The sequence below is a fragment of the Balaenoptera ricei genome, chromosome 3, assembly GCF_028023285.1.
Source record: "Balaenoptera ricei isolate mBalRic1 chromosome 3, mBalRic1.hap2, whole genome shotgun sequence".
Classification (NCBI taxonomy): domain Eukaryota; kingdom Metazoa; phylum Chordata; class Mammalia; order Artiodactyla; family Balaenopteridae; genus Balaenoptera; species Balaenoptera ricei.
In genome coordinates, this window is record NC_082641.1 from 112,642,818 (window position 1) to 112,662,154 (window position 19,337).

Below are 19,337 nucleotides of genomic sequence, written 5' to 3' on the forward strand. Positions count from 1 at the left end.
CACTGATTAATTTGCCTATATTGAAGAATCCTTGCATCCCTGGGATAAATCTCACTTGATCATGGTGTATGACCCTTTTAATGTGTTGTTGGATTCTGTTTGCTAGCATTTTGTAGAGGATTTTTGCATCTATGTTCATCAGTGATACTGGTCTATACTTCTCTTTTTTTGTGGTATCTTTTTCTGGTTTTGGTATAAGGGTGATGGTGGCTTCATAGAATGAATTTGGGAGTGTTTCTCCCTCTGCAATTTTTTGGAAGAGTTGGAGAAGGATGGGTGTTAGCTCTTCTCTAAATGTTTGATAGAATTCACCTGTGAAGCTATCTGGTCCTGGACTTTTGTTTCTTGGAAGATTTTTAATTATGGTTTCAATTTCATTACTTGTGATAGGTCTGTTTATATTTTCTAATTCTTCCTGGTTCAGTCTTGGAAAATTGTACCTTTCCAAGAATTTGTCCATTTCTTCGTGGTTGTCCATTTTATTGGCATATAGTTGTTTGTAGTGGTCTCTTATAATCCTTTGTATTTCTGCAGTGTCAGTTGTGATTTCTCCTTTTTCATTTCTAATTTTATTGATTTGCATACTCTCCCTTTTTTTCTTGATGAGTCTGGGTATGGGTTTATCAATTTTTTTTTATCTTCTCAAAGAACCAGCTTTTAGTTTTATTGATCTTTGCTATTGTTTCCTTTGTTTCTATTTCATTTATTTCTGCTCTGATCTTTATGATTCTTTCCTTCTACTGACTTTGGGTTTTCTTTGTTCTTCTTTCTCTAGTTGTTTTAAGTGTAGGGTTAGGTTGTTTATTTGAGATTTTTTTCTTGCTTCTTGAGGTGAGATTGAATTGCTATAAAATTCCCTCTTAGAACTGCTTTTGCTGCGTCCCATAAGTTTTGGGTCACCGTGTTTTCATTTTCATTTGTTTCTATGTATTTTTTTTATTTCTTCTTTGATTTCTTCAGTGATCTCTTGGTTATTTAGTAGCACACTGTTTAGCCTCCGTGTATTTGTGTTTTTTTACAGGTTTTTTTCCTGTAATTGATTTCCAATCTCATAGCATTGTAGTCAGAAAAGATACTTGATACGATTTCAATTTTCTAAAGTTTTCCAAGGCTTGATTTGTGACCCAAGATGTGATCTATCCTGGAGAATGTTCTGTGTGCACTTGAGAAGAAGTGTATTCTGCCACTTTGGGGTGGAATGTTCTATAAATATCAAATAGATCTATCTGGTCTATTGTGTCATTTAAAGCTTATTAATTTTCTGTCTGGATGATCTGTCCATTGGTATAAGTGAGGTGTTAAAGTCCCCCACTATTATTGTGTTACTGTCGATTTCCTCTTTTATAGCTGTTAGCAGTTGCCTTATGTATTGAAGTGTTCCCATGTTCGGTGCATAAACATTTATAATTGTTATACCTTCTTGGATTGATCCCTTGATCATTATGTAGTGTCCCTCCTTATCTCTTGTAACAGTCTTTATTTTAAAGTCTATTTTATCTGATACAAGTATTGCTACTCCAGCTTTCTTTTGATTTCCATTTGCATGGAATATCTTTTTCCATCTCTTCACTGTCAGTCTGTATGTGTCCCTAGGTCTGAAGTGGGTCTCTTGTAGACAGGATATATATGGGTCTTATTTTTGTATACATTCAGCCAGTCTGTGTCTTTTCGTTGGGGTATTTAATCCATTTACATTCAAGTTTATTATCGATATATATGTTCCTATTACATTTTCTTAATTGTTTTGGGTTTGTTTTTGTGGGTCTTTTTTGTCGCTTGTGTTTCCTGCTTAGAGAAGTTTCTTTAGCATTTGTTGTAAAGCTGGTTTGGTGGTGCTGAATTCTCTTAGCTTTTGCTTATCTGAAAAGCTTTTGATCTCTCCATCAAATACGAATGAGATCTTTGCTGGGTAGAGTAATCTTGGTTATAGGTTTTTCTCTTTCATCACCTTAAGTATATCCTGACACTCCTTTCTGGCCTGCAGAGTTTCTGCTGAAAAATCAGCTGATAACCTTATGGGGATTCCTTTGTATGTTATTTTTTGTTTTTCCCTTGCTGCTTTTAATACTTTTTCTTTGAATTTAATTTTCGTTAGTTTGATTAATAGTTGTCTTGGTGTGTTTTTCCTTGGGTTTATCCTATATGGGACTCTCTGTGCTTCCTGGACTCGGGTGACTATTTCCTTTCTCATGTTAGGGAAGCTTTCCACTATAATCTTTTCAAATATTTTCTCAGACCCTTCCTTTGTCCCTTCTTCTTCTGGGATCCCTATAATTCGAATGTTGGTGCATTTAGTGTTGTCCCAGAGGTCTCTGAGACTGTCTTCAATTCTTTTCATTCTTTTTTCTTTATTCTGCTCCTCAGCAGTTATTTCCACCATTTTTTCTTCCAGTTCGCTTATTCGTTCTTCTGCCTCCGTTATTCTGTTATTGATTCCTTCTAGTGTATTTTTCATTTCAGTTCAGTTATTGTGTTGTTCATCTGTTTGTTTGTGAGTTCTTCTAGATCTCTGTTAAACATTTCTTGTATCTTCTCAATCCGTGCCTCCATTCTATTTCTAAGATTCTGGATCATCTCTACTATGATTACTCTGAATTCTTTTTCAGGTAGATTGCCTATTTCCTCTTCATTTATTTGGTCTTGTAGGTTTTACCTTGCTCCTTCATCTGCAGCATATTTTTTTTGCCGTCTCATTTATTTTTTTTTTAATTTTTAAAGATTTTTATGAGTGGGATTGTGTTCCTGTCTTACTGGTTGTTTGGCCTGAGGCTTCCAACACTGGAGTTTGTAGGCTGTTGGGTAGAGCTGGGTTTTGGTGCTGAGATGAGGATCTCTGTGAGACCTCACTCCAATGAACATTCCCTGGGGTCTGACGTTCTCTGTCAGTCCAGTGGTTTGGACTTGGCGCTCCCACTGCAGGAGCTTTGGCCCAACCCCTGGCTCATGAACCAAGATCCCACAAGCTGTGTGGGGTGACAAAAAACAAAAAAGACAATAACAAAGTAAAAAATAAAATTAGACTAGGAAACTAACAGATATGTTAGAAAGAATGTAAAAATAAAAACGTAGATGAAGCAACAACTGGAAGGTACAACAGTACCCCAATAGTAAAAAAGAGGAGGGGGGAAAAGAAAAAGAAAAGGGGGGAAAGGTCTTGGTTGTGGAGGGCGGGGCCTAAGAAAAGGTGAGGTTTGGGTGGTGGGCGGAGCCAATGCTCAGGACCCACAGGGCTGGAAAAAGCCCCAGTGGCTGTGGGGGTGGGGCCTAGGCTCAACAGAAGGGGCCAGGTGTGCCCCCCACCCCTGGTGTCAGAGGGCGGGGGACCTCACCTGGGAGCCCAGCAGGCTTCCCGGGCTCAAGTGGCAGGGCAAACGCCCTCCTCTCCTGCTCCTCCCAGAGGTCCCCTCCTGCCTGCCTCTCCTGAGCTCCCCGGCCTCAGGGTGCTGATCCTGTCTGGCCTCCACTTCTCCTTCCCCCTCAGTCCGCCCACATCCTACCAGTTCACTTGGGGGTCCCTCCCGTGTCCTTGGGCATTAGGGTCCCCCACCAGCAGCTGGAAGGCACCCTAGTTTTTAGATCTATTTTAAAGTTCACTAATTCTCTCTTCAGTGGTAATTAACATTTGACCAATCCACTAGGATTCTAATTTCAAATATTATATATTTATTTCTAGATGGATGTTCTATTTTTTCTTTTTCCAAATCTGTCTGGTTATTTTTTATAGTCTCTTGTTTTTTTTAATCATACAATCAATATTCTCTTTATTTCTTTATATGTAGTAAATAAGCCTCTGTGTGTATCTGACTAGTTTAATTTATAAAGTCTTAGCAGATTTGCTTCTGTTTGCTGTTTCTGCAAACTCTCATTCATGTTGCCTTATTTTTTATGTGTTTGTGATTTTTAATAGTGAGCCCATGTTCATAGTAAAAGTATCTGTGGAAATTCTTTAAGACCTTCATTTAAAGTACATTCCTGGGACTTCCCTGGTGGTGCAGTGGTTAGAATCCACCTGCCAATGCAGGGGACACAGGTTTGATCCCTGGTCCAGGAAGATCCCACATGCCACAGAGCAACTAATCACATGTGCCACAACTATTAAACCCACGTGCCTAGAGTCCATGCTCCACAATAATAGAAGCCCCCACTCTCTGCAACTAGAGAAAAGCCCACGTGCAGCAATGAAGACCCAACGCAGCCAAGAAAACCAAAAAACAAAAACTCAAACATCAAAATAAATAACATTTTTTTTAAAACTTATAAAATAAAGTGCATTCCTCCAGAGAGTATTTGTATTTGCTTCTGCCAGGTAACTGGTTTCATTACTTACCCAGTAGCACTTTAAACCACATTCTAATCTTGGGTTTTTTGGATCATACATGTAGGTGAAATGCGACACCAAACCTGTATGAAGGATGGTTATGAGTTCTCAGGGAAAGGTTGTTGGTTTGATTTTTTTTTCCATCCAGAGCCAAGGACAAGACAAACAAATTTCTCTATAATCACTCTTTGAGGAGTATATTTTGTCTAATTCACTCTTTACTAAGGGTATCACTTTTTAAGGACTCAGCTTTATGTGTAGTTTCCAATACAACTTCTCACCTTGCTTAGGCCCTAGACTTTATCTCCAATGCTCTAAACCACCAGTAACTTTTGGCCATTAATGAGAAGTTTCATAATTGGAATTTTTCAGGATATCCAACACACATACAGTCAGATATCTAGTACACGTATTGCCAAGAAAAAGTAGAATTGCTTTTGATCTGAGAAGGCTGAAACTTGATAAAAACTTCAACTAAGCCCTCCTAAAGGCACACAGAATTGTGAGTGCTCTGAAGTTTTAAAGAACTGCAACATGACACCACTAACTGCCAACCCAAGATTTCTTCTGACAAGCTTGCTCTGTGACATCCATGCCTCAGATTCTTACTGATTCATTTTTAACATCATTCATTGATTCTTCAGCAAGTCTTCAAACTACCAAGGTCATTCTGAATTTAAATTATTTGTTCCATACATATCAAGGTACATAATTATATGAAGATACTGGGGGTAGGATGTAAAGATACAAAGATATAAATTAAGAGGTAAGTAACTAGCATCATAAAGCAGGATGTGAAACATATAAATTTGTTTATATATAATATATAGTATAAACAATAAAAAACGGTAGTCTAATTTTATTCTTCAAGGTGTTAAATTCATCAGGGTGCTTCCTATCACTGTGACTATATTCTACGTTCCTTCTTCCAAATGAAAGGAAATGAGTGCCACATAGCAGCAACCTACTGAGCTACCAGTTGTAACCCCTTCCACTTATAACAACTCCACTTGGCCAAAGGATTGAAACCAGGACTCCTAATCATCACATGAATATCTACCCAACAGATTTCAAAACTTGACCTGGTTGACTGCCAATTCAGCTGCCACTGCCTCTGCCATTCCCACTTCTCTGCATGACTTTTGGTAGCTACAGAGAACCAAGTAATGGCAATCCCATCAGCCCTGGTCCGGGAAGATCCCACATGCCGCGGAGCAACTAAGCCCGTGCACCACAACTACTGAGCCTGCGCTCTAGAGCTCACGAGCCACAACTACTGAAGCCCGTGCGCCTAGAGCCCATGCTCTGCAATAAGGGAAGCCACCACAATGAGAAGCCCGCACACTCCAACAAAGAGTAGCCCCCGCTCGCCAAAACTAGAGAAAGCCTGAGCACAGCAACAAAGACCCAACACAGCCAAAAATAAATAAATACATTTAATAAAAAAAAAGTAATGTAACATTTTATACATGCAGAGCAGACATGTATTTGTCATCCATGCCTACTTTATATCTAAACAAATAGAGACCAAGGCACAGATCCCCTCAGAATTTCACAGGCAGTATACAACAAGAGTAAAGGGCACCTGTAGACCTAATTTATTACCAAAGTGAATGAAGTCAGGATAAACTCGGACAACTTGGACAAAAGAACTAAGATTAAAGACCATAATTCTCGGAAATTCCCTGGTGGTCCAGTGGTTAGGACTCTGTGCTTTCACTGCTGTGGCCCGGGTTCAATCCCTGGTCAGGGAACTAAGATCCCACAAGCCGTGGGCGTGGCCAAACAAACAAAACCATAATTCTGCATCTTTGAAGGAGACAACTAAATTTGATCAGTACAGTACAAACTCACTATGCCCTGTGTGTATTAAACTTTATCTCAGTAAGTCCTCACAAAATCTCTAAGAGATAAGCTATTCTTGTCCCCATTTTCCAAGTGAGGAAAACTGAGGCAACAAAATACCACACACATACTCCCCAGTGAAGAAGTGGTAAAAGCCATGATTCTAATTTAAGCAATCTGATTATAATCTGGACTCTGTTATACTATGTGGCTTTTTTTTTTTAAGATTTTTTTCATGTGGACTATTTTTAAAGTCTTTACTGAATTTGTTACAATATTGCTTCTGTTTTATGTTTTGGCTTTTTGGCCCTGAGGCATGTGGGATCCCAGCTCCCTGACCAGGGATCAAACCACCTCACCCCCGACACTGGAAGGAGAAATCTCAACCACTGGACAGCCAAGGAAGTCCCATACTACATGGCTTTTAATAAAAATTGAATGTTCATTCAACAAATATTTTTAAAAAGAAAAAAGCCCCAGAAATTTATAGGTATAGTTTCAATAAATATTCTGATACCACTAGATATTCTGTTTAAAGGACAGCATTAAAGGAACCAATTTTCTAAACTCAAATCTATCAAACAACAACCCAAGGAAGACTACTGATAGCAGATTATTCCATAATAAATCTGGTTTTTAAGGTTTTTCATGAGGCATCAGATGCTTTAAACATTTTAATAATACTATTCAATGTAATAATTAGTAGCCACAAAGAAATTACTCAGAGATGCCCAAGAGATGCTGTCTGAAATGTATATAAATAATCTAGGGCTTGGTTTGAAAGGTCCTAAGACTTTGGAGTCATCCACCTGAGGAAACACAAATCCTAGCATGCATTTTTATTACAGTTCTCATCTCAGGGAATAAAAACCACTGATTTAGAGCAAAAAGCACTGTCTCATTAGGATCCCATCTTCATATACTAGTTCAGTCCAACAGGGAACTGAATGGTTAGTCCTGTTAGATCAGGGCAGACACTAGCTCCAGGTCCTGAAATGCTGGACACTGAGCTCCCTCTGGAGGAGGTTAGGACTAAGTTACTTCAAAGAGAACTTCAGAATCATCTTTACTCTTTGGCAAGAGCGGCACAGAGACCATGTAATAGCCGCTGGATACCTGCAATCTCTATACTGCTATCCATTAAATGAAAAGCCAATTGTGAAGAGCAAGCACCTTAACCCAAAGTTAGTCTGAAAGTCAATCGGAAGCAAACTTCATTTTATTTACCTCTTTGAGTTATATATTTCGTTTATTCTTTCGATACCATCCAATTAAGCAAGCACATTACTTCACTTATTCTAAGCCAAGAGAGTTAACTGAGAGACCTTCATAACACTGAGACAACACTCACACAATTTCTCACTCTATGGCAAGTATTAAGGGTACTAATTTAGGACTTGCCTGGTCTCCTGACACGCAGTCACTAAAGAAACAGAAATGTGGTGACTGAAGGTGGTTAATCTAAAATTCTGACCCATATACTGTAACTCACTTTGTAGAGCATTATTTCTTTTTACCCTTTCACTTGTCTTACCTGAATTTCCTTGTCTCTTTATAAATTTTGAGATACAATTTTTCTAACTTATCTGAGATTCCTCTGAATTCTGTTCCTAAAAAGCATCCTTCAGTTTTACCTATAAATGTAACTAAGTTTCAATTCCTCCATTAAAACACTAACAAACTGTAAGTTCACCTTGTCTACTTCACCTTTAAACTCCATGCTGAATGACTGCTATTCATTCCTTGTTCAGCTACTTGAGCAATGAATATTAGCATGCTATAGGAAGCACATTCTACCACACCAATAAAATTATTTCATATTTTATTCTTTGGTTTTTTTCGGGCTTCTCTGGTGGTGCAGTGGTTGAGAATCTGCCTGTCAATGCAGGGGACACGGGTTCGAGCCCTGGTCTGGGAAGATCCCACATGCCACAGAGCAGCTGGGCCCATGAGCCACGGTTACTGAACCTGCGCATCTGGAGCCTGTGCTCCGCAACAAGAGAGGCCGCGATAGTGAGAGGCCCGCGCACCGCGATGAAGAGTGGCCCCCGCTTGCCACAACTAGAGAAAGCCCTCGCACAGAAACAAAGACCCAACACAGCCATAAATTTTAAAAAAATAAATAAATAAAGTCCGGGACCAGATGGCTTCACAGGTGAATTCTATCAAACATTTAGAGAAAAGCTAACGCCAGTCCTTCTCCAACTCTTCCAAAAAATTGCAGAGGGAGAAACACTCCCAAATTCATTCTATGAAGCCACCATCACCCTGATACCAAAACCAGAAAAAGATACCACAAAAAAAGAAAATTATAGACCAGTATCACTGATGAACATAGATGCAAAAATCCTCAACAAAATACTAGCAAACAGAATCCAACAACACATTAAAAGGATCATACACCACGATCAAGTGAGATTTATCCCAGGGATGCAAGGATTCTTCAATATATGCAATTCAATCAGTGTGATACACCACATTAACAAATTAAGGAATAAAAACCATATGATCATCTCAACAGATGCAGAAAAAGCTTTTGACAAAATTCAACACCCATTTATGATAAAAACTCTCTAGAAAGTGGGCATAGAGGGAACCTACCTCAACATAATAAAGGCCATATATGACAAACCCACAGCAAACATCATACTCAATGGTGAAAAACTGAAAGCATTTCCTCTAAGATCAGGAACAAGACAAGGATGTCCACTCTCGTCACTCTTATTCAACATAGTTTTGGAAGTCCTAGCCACGGCAATCAGAGAAAAAAAAGAAATAAAAGGAATACAAATTGGAAAAGAAGAAGTAAAACTGTCATTATTTGCTGATGACATGATACTATACATTGAAAATCCTAAAGATGCCACCAGAAAACTACTAAAACTAATCAATGAATTGGTAAGGCTGCAGGATACAAAATTAACGCACCAAAATCTCTGGCATTCCTATACACCAACAACGAAAAATCCGAAAGAGAAATTAAGGAAACACTCCCATTTACCACTGCAACAAAAAGAATAAAACACCTAGGAATAAACCTGCCTAAGGAGGCGAAAGACTTGTACTCAGAAAACTATAAAACACTGATGAAAGAAATCAAAGATGACATAAACAGATGGAGAAATATACCATGTTCTTGGATTGGAAAAATCAATATTGTGAAAATGACTATACTACTGAAAGCAATCTACAGATTCAATGCAACCCCTATCAAACTACCAATGGCATTCTTCACAGAATTAGAACAAAAAATCTTACAATTCGTGGGCTTCCCTTGTGGTGCAGTGGTTCAGAATCTGCCTGCCAATGCAGGGGACACGGGTTCGAGCCCTGGTCCAGGAAGATCCCACATGGCGCGGAGCAACTAAGCCCACGTGCCACAGCTACTGAGCCTGCACTCTACAGCCTGCGAGCCACAACTACTGAAGCCCGTGTGCCTAGAGCCTGTGCTCCGCAACAAGAGAAGCCATCCCAATGAGAAGCCCGTGCACTGCAATGAAGAGTAGCCCCCACTCACCACAACTAGAGAAAGCCTGAGCACAGCAACGAAGACCAAATGCAGCCAAAAACAAAAAAGAAAAAAAAATCTTACAAGTTGTACGGAAACACAAAAGGCCCCGAATAGTCAAAGCAATCTTGAGAAAGAAAAATGGAGTTGGAGGAGTCAGGCTCCCCAACTTCAAACTATACCACAAAGCTGCAGTAATCAAGACAGTATGGTACTGGCACAAAAACAGAAATATGGATCAATGGTACAGGATAGAATGCCCAGAGATAAACCCACGCACGTATGGGCACCTAATTTACGACAAAGGAGGCAAGAACATACAGTGGAGAAGAGACAGCCTCTTCAATAACTGGTGCTGGGAAAACTGGACAGCTACATGTAAAAGAATGAAATTAGAACACTACCTAACACCATACACAAAAATAAACTCCAAATGGATTAAAGAACTAAATGTAAGACCAGACACTGTAAAACTTTTAGAGGAAAACATAGGAAAAACACACTTTGACATAACCACAGCAAGATCTTTTTTGACCCACCTCCTAGAGTAACAGAAGTAAAAACAAAAATAAACAAATGGGACTTAACTAAACTTAAAAGCTTTTGCACAGCAAAGGAAACCATAAACAAGACAAAAAGACAACCCTCAGAATGGGAGAAAATATTTGCAAATGCAACAATGGACAAAGGATTAATCTGAAAATATACAAACAGCTCATGGAGCTGAGTATCAAAAAAACAAACAATCCAGTTAAAAAATGGGCAGAAGACCTAAATAGACATTTCACCAAGGAAGACATATAGATGGCCAAGAGACACATGAAAAGCTGCTCAACATCACTAATTATTAGAGAAATGCAAATCAAAACTACAATGAGGTATCACTTCACGCTGGTCAGAATGGCCATTATCAAAAAATCTAGAAACAATAAATACTGGAAAGGGTGTGGTGAAAAGGGCACCCTCCTACACTGTTGGTGGGAATGTAAATTGATACAACCACTATGGAAAACAGTATGGAGGTTCCTTAAAAAACTAAAAATAGAACTACCATATGACCCAGCAATCCCACTACTGGGCATATACCCTGAGAAAACCATAATTTAAAAAAGAGACATGCACCACAATGTTCACTGCAGCACTATTTACAATAGCCAGGACATGGAACCAACCTAAATGTCCATTGACAGATGAATGGATAAAGAAGATGTGGCAAATATATACAATGGAATATTACTCAGCCATAAAAAGAAACGAAATTGAGTTATTTGTAGTGAGGTGGATGGACCTAGAGTTTGTCATGCAGAGTGAAGTAAGTCAGAAGGAGAAAAACAAATACCATATGCTAACGCATATATATGGAATCTAAAAAAAAAAGAAAAAAATGGTACTGATGAACCTAGTTGCAGGGCAGGAATAAAGAGGTAGACATAGAGAATGGACTTGATGACATAGGGTGGGAGGGCAAAGCTGGGGCCAAGTGAGAGTAGCATCGACATATATACACTACCAAATATAAAATAGTTGGCTGGTGGGAAGCAGCAGCATAGCACAGGGAGATCGGCTCAGTGCTTTGCGATGACCTAGAGGGGTGGGATAGGGAGGACTGGAGGGAGGCTCAAGAGGGAGGGGATATGGGGACATGTGTATGCATATGGCTGATTCGCTTTGTTGTGCAACAGAAACTAACACAGTATTGTGAAGCAATGATACTCCAATAAAGTTGTATTAAAAAAAAAAAAATACCCAGCCAGTGAGTTGATAAGAAAATGAAGGTTGAACAAGCGTGAAAGTAGGAAGATCAGTTACTAGAAGACTACTACAAAATCCAGGCAACAAATGTTGTAAATAGCAGTAGAGGGGTAAAAAGTAGTCAAATCCTGGAAATACTTTTAACAGTAGAGCTGAAAGGATGTAGGTTAGAGATGCAGAGAGAGAGAGAAGTCAAGGATTACTCCAAGATTTTTCTCCTGAGCAACTGGAAGAAATGGAGTTGCCCTTAACTAAGATGGGGAAACACGGAGGAGTAGCAGAGAGTGGGGCAGAGATCAGGACCTTAATTTGGGACATGATAAGTTTGAGATACCTATTATACATTTTAGCAGAGCTATTGAATGGACAATTGGAAATCTGAGTCTGGAGTTACACGGTCAAGTCCAGGCTAAAGAGAGAGAATTAAGAGTCATCAGTATATAAATGATATTTAAGGCCATGCATCTGGATGAGCTCACCAAGGGAATGTAGAGAGAGTGTGGTCTATTCACACTTGTCTAATAGATTGTCACTCATCCTAGGATTGCTAAGAAATAGTTATAATTGATTAGTTATAGTTGTTATTTGGGAAACCTATCAGAAGGCAGACAAACATAGCACCCTTCTTTAAAATGTCATTGGCAAAAGAAGAACAGATTTGTACACCTTAATTTTGAAACTAGAAGACCCAGAAAGAATGACCAGTTGGTTTACAGTCATTTGGAAGAACAGTAGATAATAATCACTATGAACTAATAACTTTTGACAAGTATTAGCAGCCAATAAACTATCCAACCTGTCTAACTATGTCTACTGCTGAAGTTCTACTGGCAAACTTCATACCTCAAACTTTCATATTATTGGCAAAGAATTTACAGAATAAATGATCATTACGATAACCAGAATAAGAACAACAAAAAGCACAGGCAAGTCCCTACAAATTCCTGTCCCCATATCTATATCCTTAGGGATAGTCTTAAACTAAAAGAACAGACAATCAGGGACATTTTATATAAGGTAGAGCTAGAACTTTTGGTAATGACTCTAAAGGTTACTCCTTATTCACAATAGTGACTAGATCTCTCCACTTTCAGAATTCTTTAACTAAACTTCTAGTTCCAGCCATGATTAATAGGTATTGATATTACCTTAAACAATGGTAAAACTGGAAAAAATAAATTAAACAACTGTTTTAAGACAATGAACAGCAGATAAAGGTCAATTTCATCAGATATATAATAGTCCTAAATATATATGTACCCAATAACAAAGCTTCAAAATGCAGAAAGCAACTACTACTAGAACTGAAAGGAGAAAGAGGCAAATATATAATTACAGTTGAAGATTTTAATATTCCTCCCTCAGCAATTAATAAACTAGTATATTGAAAATTAGTAAAGATATGAGACATAAATACCTCATTAGCATAAACTCAGGTATGGTTGAAAGGGGCTTATTATGAATAACAAAGATGCTCCTCTCACTCCTATCAGTCAGGAAATTATAAAGGTTTGGGGACCTCTGTGTCAGGAAAAGGGGACAAAGACCAAATATTTGTATTTCTTATTATATCACAATATTACAAAGAGCAAATTAAACCCAAAATAAATAGAGGAAAGAAAAGAGCATAAATCAATAAAATAAGAAACAAACAATAGAAACAATAAAAGCAAAAGTTGGTTCTTCAAAAAAATTAGGAAAGTTGATAAACCTCTAGCTAGACTAACCCCCCAACAAACCCCTACAAATTATCAATACAAGAAATGATAATGGGAACATCACCTCTTCAATGATAACAAGGGCAAATGATAAACAGTGTTACGCCAATAAAAATCAACAACTTTGATGGAATGGATAAATTCCTTGAAAGAGGCAAATTACCAAAACTGACACAGGAGGGACTTCCCTGGTGGTCCAGTGGGTAAGACTCTGAGCTCCCAATGCAGGGGGCCCAGGTTCGATTCCTGGTTGGGGAACTAGGTCCCACATGCATGCCACAACTAAAGATCCTGCAAGCCTCAGTGAAGATCCCGTGTGCTGCAACTAAGACCTAGCACAGTCTAAATAAATAAATATTTTAAAAAACAGAAAACAAAAAACCTGACACAGGAGAAATAGCAAATCTGTATAGCTCCATATTTATTAAATAAATTTAAGGAAAATTGAAGTTGCATCTTAAAATCTTTCCACAAAGGAAACTTTAGACCCTGCTGGCCTCACTGGTGATTTCTAAAAAATGTTTAAGGAGGAAATAAAATCAATCCTACACAAATTCTTTCAGAAAAGAGAAGAGGAGGTAAAACTTCCCAACTCATTTTATAAAGCACCTTAACACTGATTATCAAAAGCAGGCAAAGACAACACAAGAAAAAAAAAGGGACTAAAATCCCTCATTAATGTAGATGTCAAAATCTTAATAAAATATTAACCAATCAAATTCAATACAATACATAAAAAGGATCAAGTGGCGCTTAATGCTAGGAATGTAGGGTTGATTTAACATTAAAACATCAATTAATGTAATTCACATTAACAGAACAAATGAGAAAAATCATAAAACATCTCAGAACATACAGGAAAAGTATTTAACAGAATTTAACACCTGTTCATGGTAAGGACACTCAACAAACAGAAACAGACGGAAACTTCTTCAATCTAATAAAAATTGTCTACATAAAACCTACAATTAACATCACACTTAATGGAAAAGGCTGAATGTTTTCTTTCTGGTATAGGAAAAAAGGTAAGAATGCCCACTCTCACTACTTCTGTGCAACATTGTCACACATCACAAAAACACTGGAAAGAAAGAAGTAAAACTATCTTTATCTGCAGATGTTATAATTGCTTATATAGGAAATCCTAAGGAATAGACAAAAAAAAAGAAGGAAGGAATGAAGGAATGAAGGAAACCTACTAGAATAAATAAATTTAATTTAGCAAGGTCTCAGAATACAGGATCACAATATAAAAACAAATTGTACCTCTGTAATACTAGCAACAACCAACTAGAAGATATTAAAAAACAATACCATCTATAATAGAATGAAAAACTAAGACACATAGGAGTAACTTTAATGAATGATGTATAAGACTGCTACAAAATATTACAGAAAAAATTTAAAGATGTAAATAAATGGAGAGTTTATACCATGCTTCTGGGTTGGAAGACTCAATATTTCTAAAATATCTATTCTCCTCAAATTGATGTATAGATTTTAACACAATCCCAGTCAAAATCCCAGCAGGCATTTTTGTAGAAATTGAAAAAAAAGGACAATCCTTTGATGTAAGGATCAACAAATATATAAATGCAATAGGCAATGGGCAGACCTATATTTACTGAACCCACCACAGGAACAACTCTTAATTTCCCTGGATGAGATTAGTTACTAAAGCTAACAGGGAGTCTGTTAGAAAGATATGTCATATATAATAATCTGAGCTGTTAATTTTAATCAACCTTTTAATGAGTTGAAAAGAGATCATAAGAAATTATCAAAAGAAATTATCAAACTATCAAATTATCAAATTATCAAACAAAGGAAATTATGTTTCCTTTGTTTTTCATGTCTATTTAGTAAATACAAAATCAGGCAGAGTGCTTGTAAAATACCAGATAATCCCACTTTATTGTTTTTTGAAAAATATGACAATCAAGAATTTTGGTAGTATACCTCTTCTGGGTCATACATAAATAGAAAAAGTTTGTACCACATAAAAGGCACTATCAGACTGAACTAGGAAACTGAAAGAGTGCTGGCAGTTGTTGAAAGGGATAAAAAAAATTAATATTTAAACACCATATAATTTTCTGATACTTTATAAATATTATGTTATAAATATTATAACAGAACATGTTAGTCAGCTACGTAATCATGTAATAGTAATGAACTGCTTTTAGAAAAATGTCAGATATTTCATTGAGAACTCACTTCAGGAAGCCTGAGCATTCTAGGAAATAACTGACACTTAGGTTATGTGACTAGCAGAGGGCAGAGATCAGTATAAATACGGTGTGTGTCATATGACAGGATGTGTTACCTACTCAGTAATCACAGCAAGTAAAGAAGCAGGCAGAGAGTAGACGACTTTTTAATTCCAAATCAAGATATCACATCAGCAGAATTCTTAGAAGAAAGAAAGAAGAAAACAGTGAATGGTTTGCTAACAAAACAAAGTTGGATGATGATACCAACGAATTGCTGTCTTAACAGCTCATGTTACATTTCTATTGTACATAAAATTAAAAGGGAAGACTTGTCAATTTGTATTTTTAAGATTTAAAAGACACTACCAGAAAAAAATCTGTTCCTCTTCAAATTCTTCCCCTTACAATGGCCATCTCCACCCTAAAATTAGAAACCAAGCCAATAAGTGGGATAAGAATGTAAATACATGTTGCCAAAACCTTGCCTGTATTAATGTTAAATTATATGTAACAATATATTCTATATAAACTACTAAATGATAAATATGCTGGTCAAGCCAAAAGATTTGCTTCAATGCTTTGCTCAATTTCCATCCTTTTAAACAACCTTCATGATGTTAAAATACTGCTCCAGAACATCCAGTGTGAAACCAAACCCACGTTTCATGCTTATCAAGTGTATCTGTTTGCTCAGAAATGTTTGGTGCTCCCAGACATTGGGATCTCACTTTATTACACATTTAGAAACTTTTCCATCTATAATTATAAAGTTCTGAACCAAAGCTAAGAATGACCACTAATCAAACATGACTGAGATAACAGGTCATCAAATAAAATTATATGACTTAACATAAGCTGTAGTTTTATTAGGATGTACCAGTCAGGAAGTTTTTATAAATTAATGTTCAAATTAAGAAAACATGAATAATCTAAAGATTAATAAATTTAAAAACAAATATAGGTGAGTATACACATAACTACACAGGATTTACGATATATCTGTAGAATTCTCTAGTCAGCATTTTTGTGTATGTAATATTAATAAAAAGGATTTTTTTTTAACCATACAGTGATTCTGGGATTCCCTTAATTTTCAGCTGCTGCATTTTCTACTCTACATCTGGCAGGTTCTTCTTCCTTTCAGTTTGTGCATTTCCTGTATTCTAAAAAGTAAATAAAAACAGGACCTTAACGGAGGAAATGGTGAGTCTTTGGCTAAGGAAATACAGCCACAGATAAGTACTTATAATTTGCACCTGGGGGTTATTTTATAAGGTACAGGAAGACTATTTAGCAAAGTATTCCTTATTATCATCATGAGACAAAACTGAAGGTGGCTTTTCTATGGACTCTTCTCTCTTGCCTAACTCACTCATCAGCAGTTATTAGAATTTCTCTCTAGGTCACAGAGTCTTTTCAGTTCATGTATATACTATTAACTGGGAAGTGCCTGGATATGATTTGGTAATTCAAAAACAAATCAATGAATAGAACAAATAAGTTGCCATTCCCTATCTTAGTGTTTTAAAACATGTCATATTCTCTCATGCTCTAAATTAACAAACTACCAACTTGAAATTTAGGAAATTTTCTTAATTCTGACATTAATTTATTAAAAGCATTTGAACCAGTCTTACATGCAATTTCAGTCGCTTGTCAGAACTGCATTTTAATGATTAGTACAAATAAACTACAACCATCACTGACGACTTCTGGATATTTCTAACAACTACAACTGTTTCAACATTACTCTTAAAAAGATCGTCTTTTCAGGAGTTCTACACCATATGTACAAAAAGGGGTTTTCCTTTCCTACTTACTTTTGTATTTTTAAAATGATAGAACTGTCTTAAGAGTTCCTTTCTTCCTGCATTAAAATGTAATTTTAGTGCTGGGGGCTCTCATAGGACAGTAGGATAAACACATGTAGCACATTACTAGTCTGCCCAAACTCAAGAGCCCTAACTCACCCAATCATTCAAAAAATGTGCAAATGGGGTGCTGTTCAACATGCTATGACCCAGGTTTAAAAGTTTAAAGCCACTTTATTACTTTTCATAACAAACTAAAAGATGACCATTAACGCCTTTCTTGTTCTACCTAGAAAATATTTCTTTTCTGCAAAGTTGATTGTGGAGTTGTTAACAAGTTCTAGGCCAGGAATAAGGCATAAATGTCACTGTGAAAATATATCTAACAGTGTCTGATAACTCTTACCTGAATGTTGCAGAGATTGAATAGACTTAGTTAAAATACCTTCTTACATAATTTCAGATCAAAGTTTCTATCTTCTAATTTCTTCAAATTTCCTTAGGAAGTATGTACTAATTTTATCATGAATAAAAATGTAGTCAATTTTATTTAGAAAATAAGAAACTGAGATAACAAAGTTAATGACCTCACAGGTGTACAGGATCGAAGGCTGTCAATATAATTTAATTCAGTGGGTGCTCAGCATAATCCCTTTCCCTTAAAAGAGTACCTTTAAAGAGTATTCATTTAGATGTTGATGGCTTCAAGATTCCCAAATAAAATTCAAGATTATCTGATAGCTGAGAGCAAATCTTTGAAAATAGGACAGTAGGTAGAGAGCAGAGATGGGGGAGTAAATTGGACAAAAGAACAGGAAGAAAAAGGCCAAAGACAAAATACATATGTTCTTGTGGCCAGTATAATCCTATGTTTATACCATTATTCCTTTCCTCTGGCATGGTTTACCCACCACTGGGTAGTACACATAACACACATACTATTTTCCCTGGGTACCATATATTCAATCACTCAACATTCAAATGAGAGTTCATATTTACTACCCTCAAAAAATAACCTTTAAAAAACTTTCATAATTGATTATTCTAGGAAATTTTAGTTCTGTTTCTAGAGGTCAAAGATTACACAATTATGAATTTTTATCTGACTTTCCAACAGTAATAACTAAAATTATATACTAAGTCAAGGGTTCTAAACAGCATTACTTAGTAAAAGCTATAAATAAAAAAGTCTGGGCTTCCCTGTTGGCGCAGTGGTTGAGAATCTGCCTGCCAATGCAGGGGACACGGGTTCGAGCCCTGGTCTGGGAAGATCCCACATGCCACGGAGCAACTGGACCCGTGAGCCACAACTACTGAGCCTGCGCGTCTGGAGCCTGTGCTCCGCAACAAGAGAGGCCGCGATAGTGAGAGGCCCGCGCACCGCGATGAAGAGTGGCCCCCACTCACCGCAACTAGAGAAAGCCCTCGCACAGAAATGCAGACCCAACACAGCCAAAAATAATAAATAAATAAATAATTTTTTTTAAAAAAAGTCTTACCTCTTGTTTTTCTTGATATTGATCTGCATTAAGTAAAGTTGGTATTTTAGATGAATCTGTTTTCTTTGATTCCCTCTTCGGCACTTTTATCTGTTTAACTTTTGCAAAAATATATACAACAATGAGAACTTGTTACTCCTACCTTGAAATTTTACTTTCCTTTTCAACAGTTTTAAATGGAAATTCTGATATCCACTAAAGTCAGTTTCTGAGTTTATTATAAAGGAACTGAACAAATCATGAGTTGTAATGGTATGATGTGCCAAATATAAATGATTTGTTATATAATTTTACTAACAGTCTACCAGTCTGTCCTCTAAATAAAGAGGACATTTATTTATAAAATTCTGAGTATAACTGTTAAGTGGATCAGATAATTCCTCTTGAGCTATGCAAGTACTATTTTCTTGCTCTTATATTATCTTTTCACAAGGTGTCACTGTTCTTCAAAGAAACATAATAATAACACTGCAAAAAAATGAGTTTCATTTTATGAGCTCAGTACATGTTATAAATCTTAATCTACTAAATCCTTGGATGCCTGAAGCACACATATCATTCCTCCTATTATATGGGCAAGTTATCACAGAGAAACAGAGGAAACTGATTTACCCCAGGTCATATACTAAACCAAAAACATCTTCCTCAAATACTGTTCTAACATTCCAACAAA

General features: G+C 36.8%; 1 protein-coding gene across 12 annotated transcripts in view; it reads right to left on the reverse strand.

Moving 5' to 3' along the window:
• Positions 1 to 19,337, reverse strand: part of CDKL3 (cyclin dependent kinase like 3) — a 117,401-nt gene that overhangs the window by 52,578 nt on the left and 45,486 nt on the right. For 9 of the 12 annotated variants that reach the window (XM_059917083.1, XM_059917082.1, XM_059917081.1 and 6 more), the window contains one exon: positions 18,665 to 18,762. In XM_059917083.1, the coding sequence (XP_059773066.1) occupies positions 18,665 to 18,762 (98 nt within the window). Of the gene's footprint in view, positions 1 to 15,502; positions 15,554 to 15,720; positions 15,776 to 16,241; positions 16,518 to 18,664; positions 18,763 to 19,337 lie in introns of those variants that run through there. The other 3 variants (XM_059917085.1, XM_059917084.1, XM_059917086.1) reach the window with 3 other exon arrangements.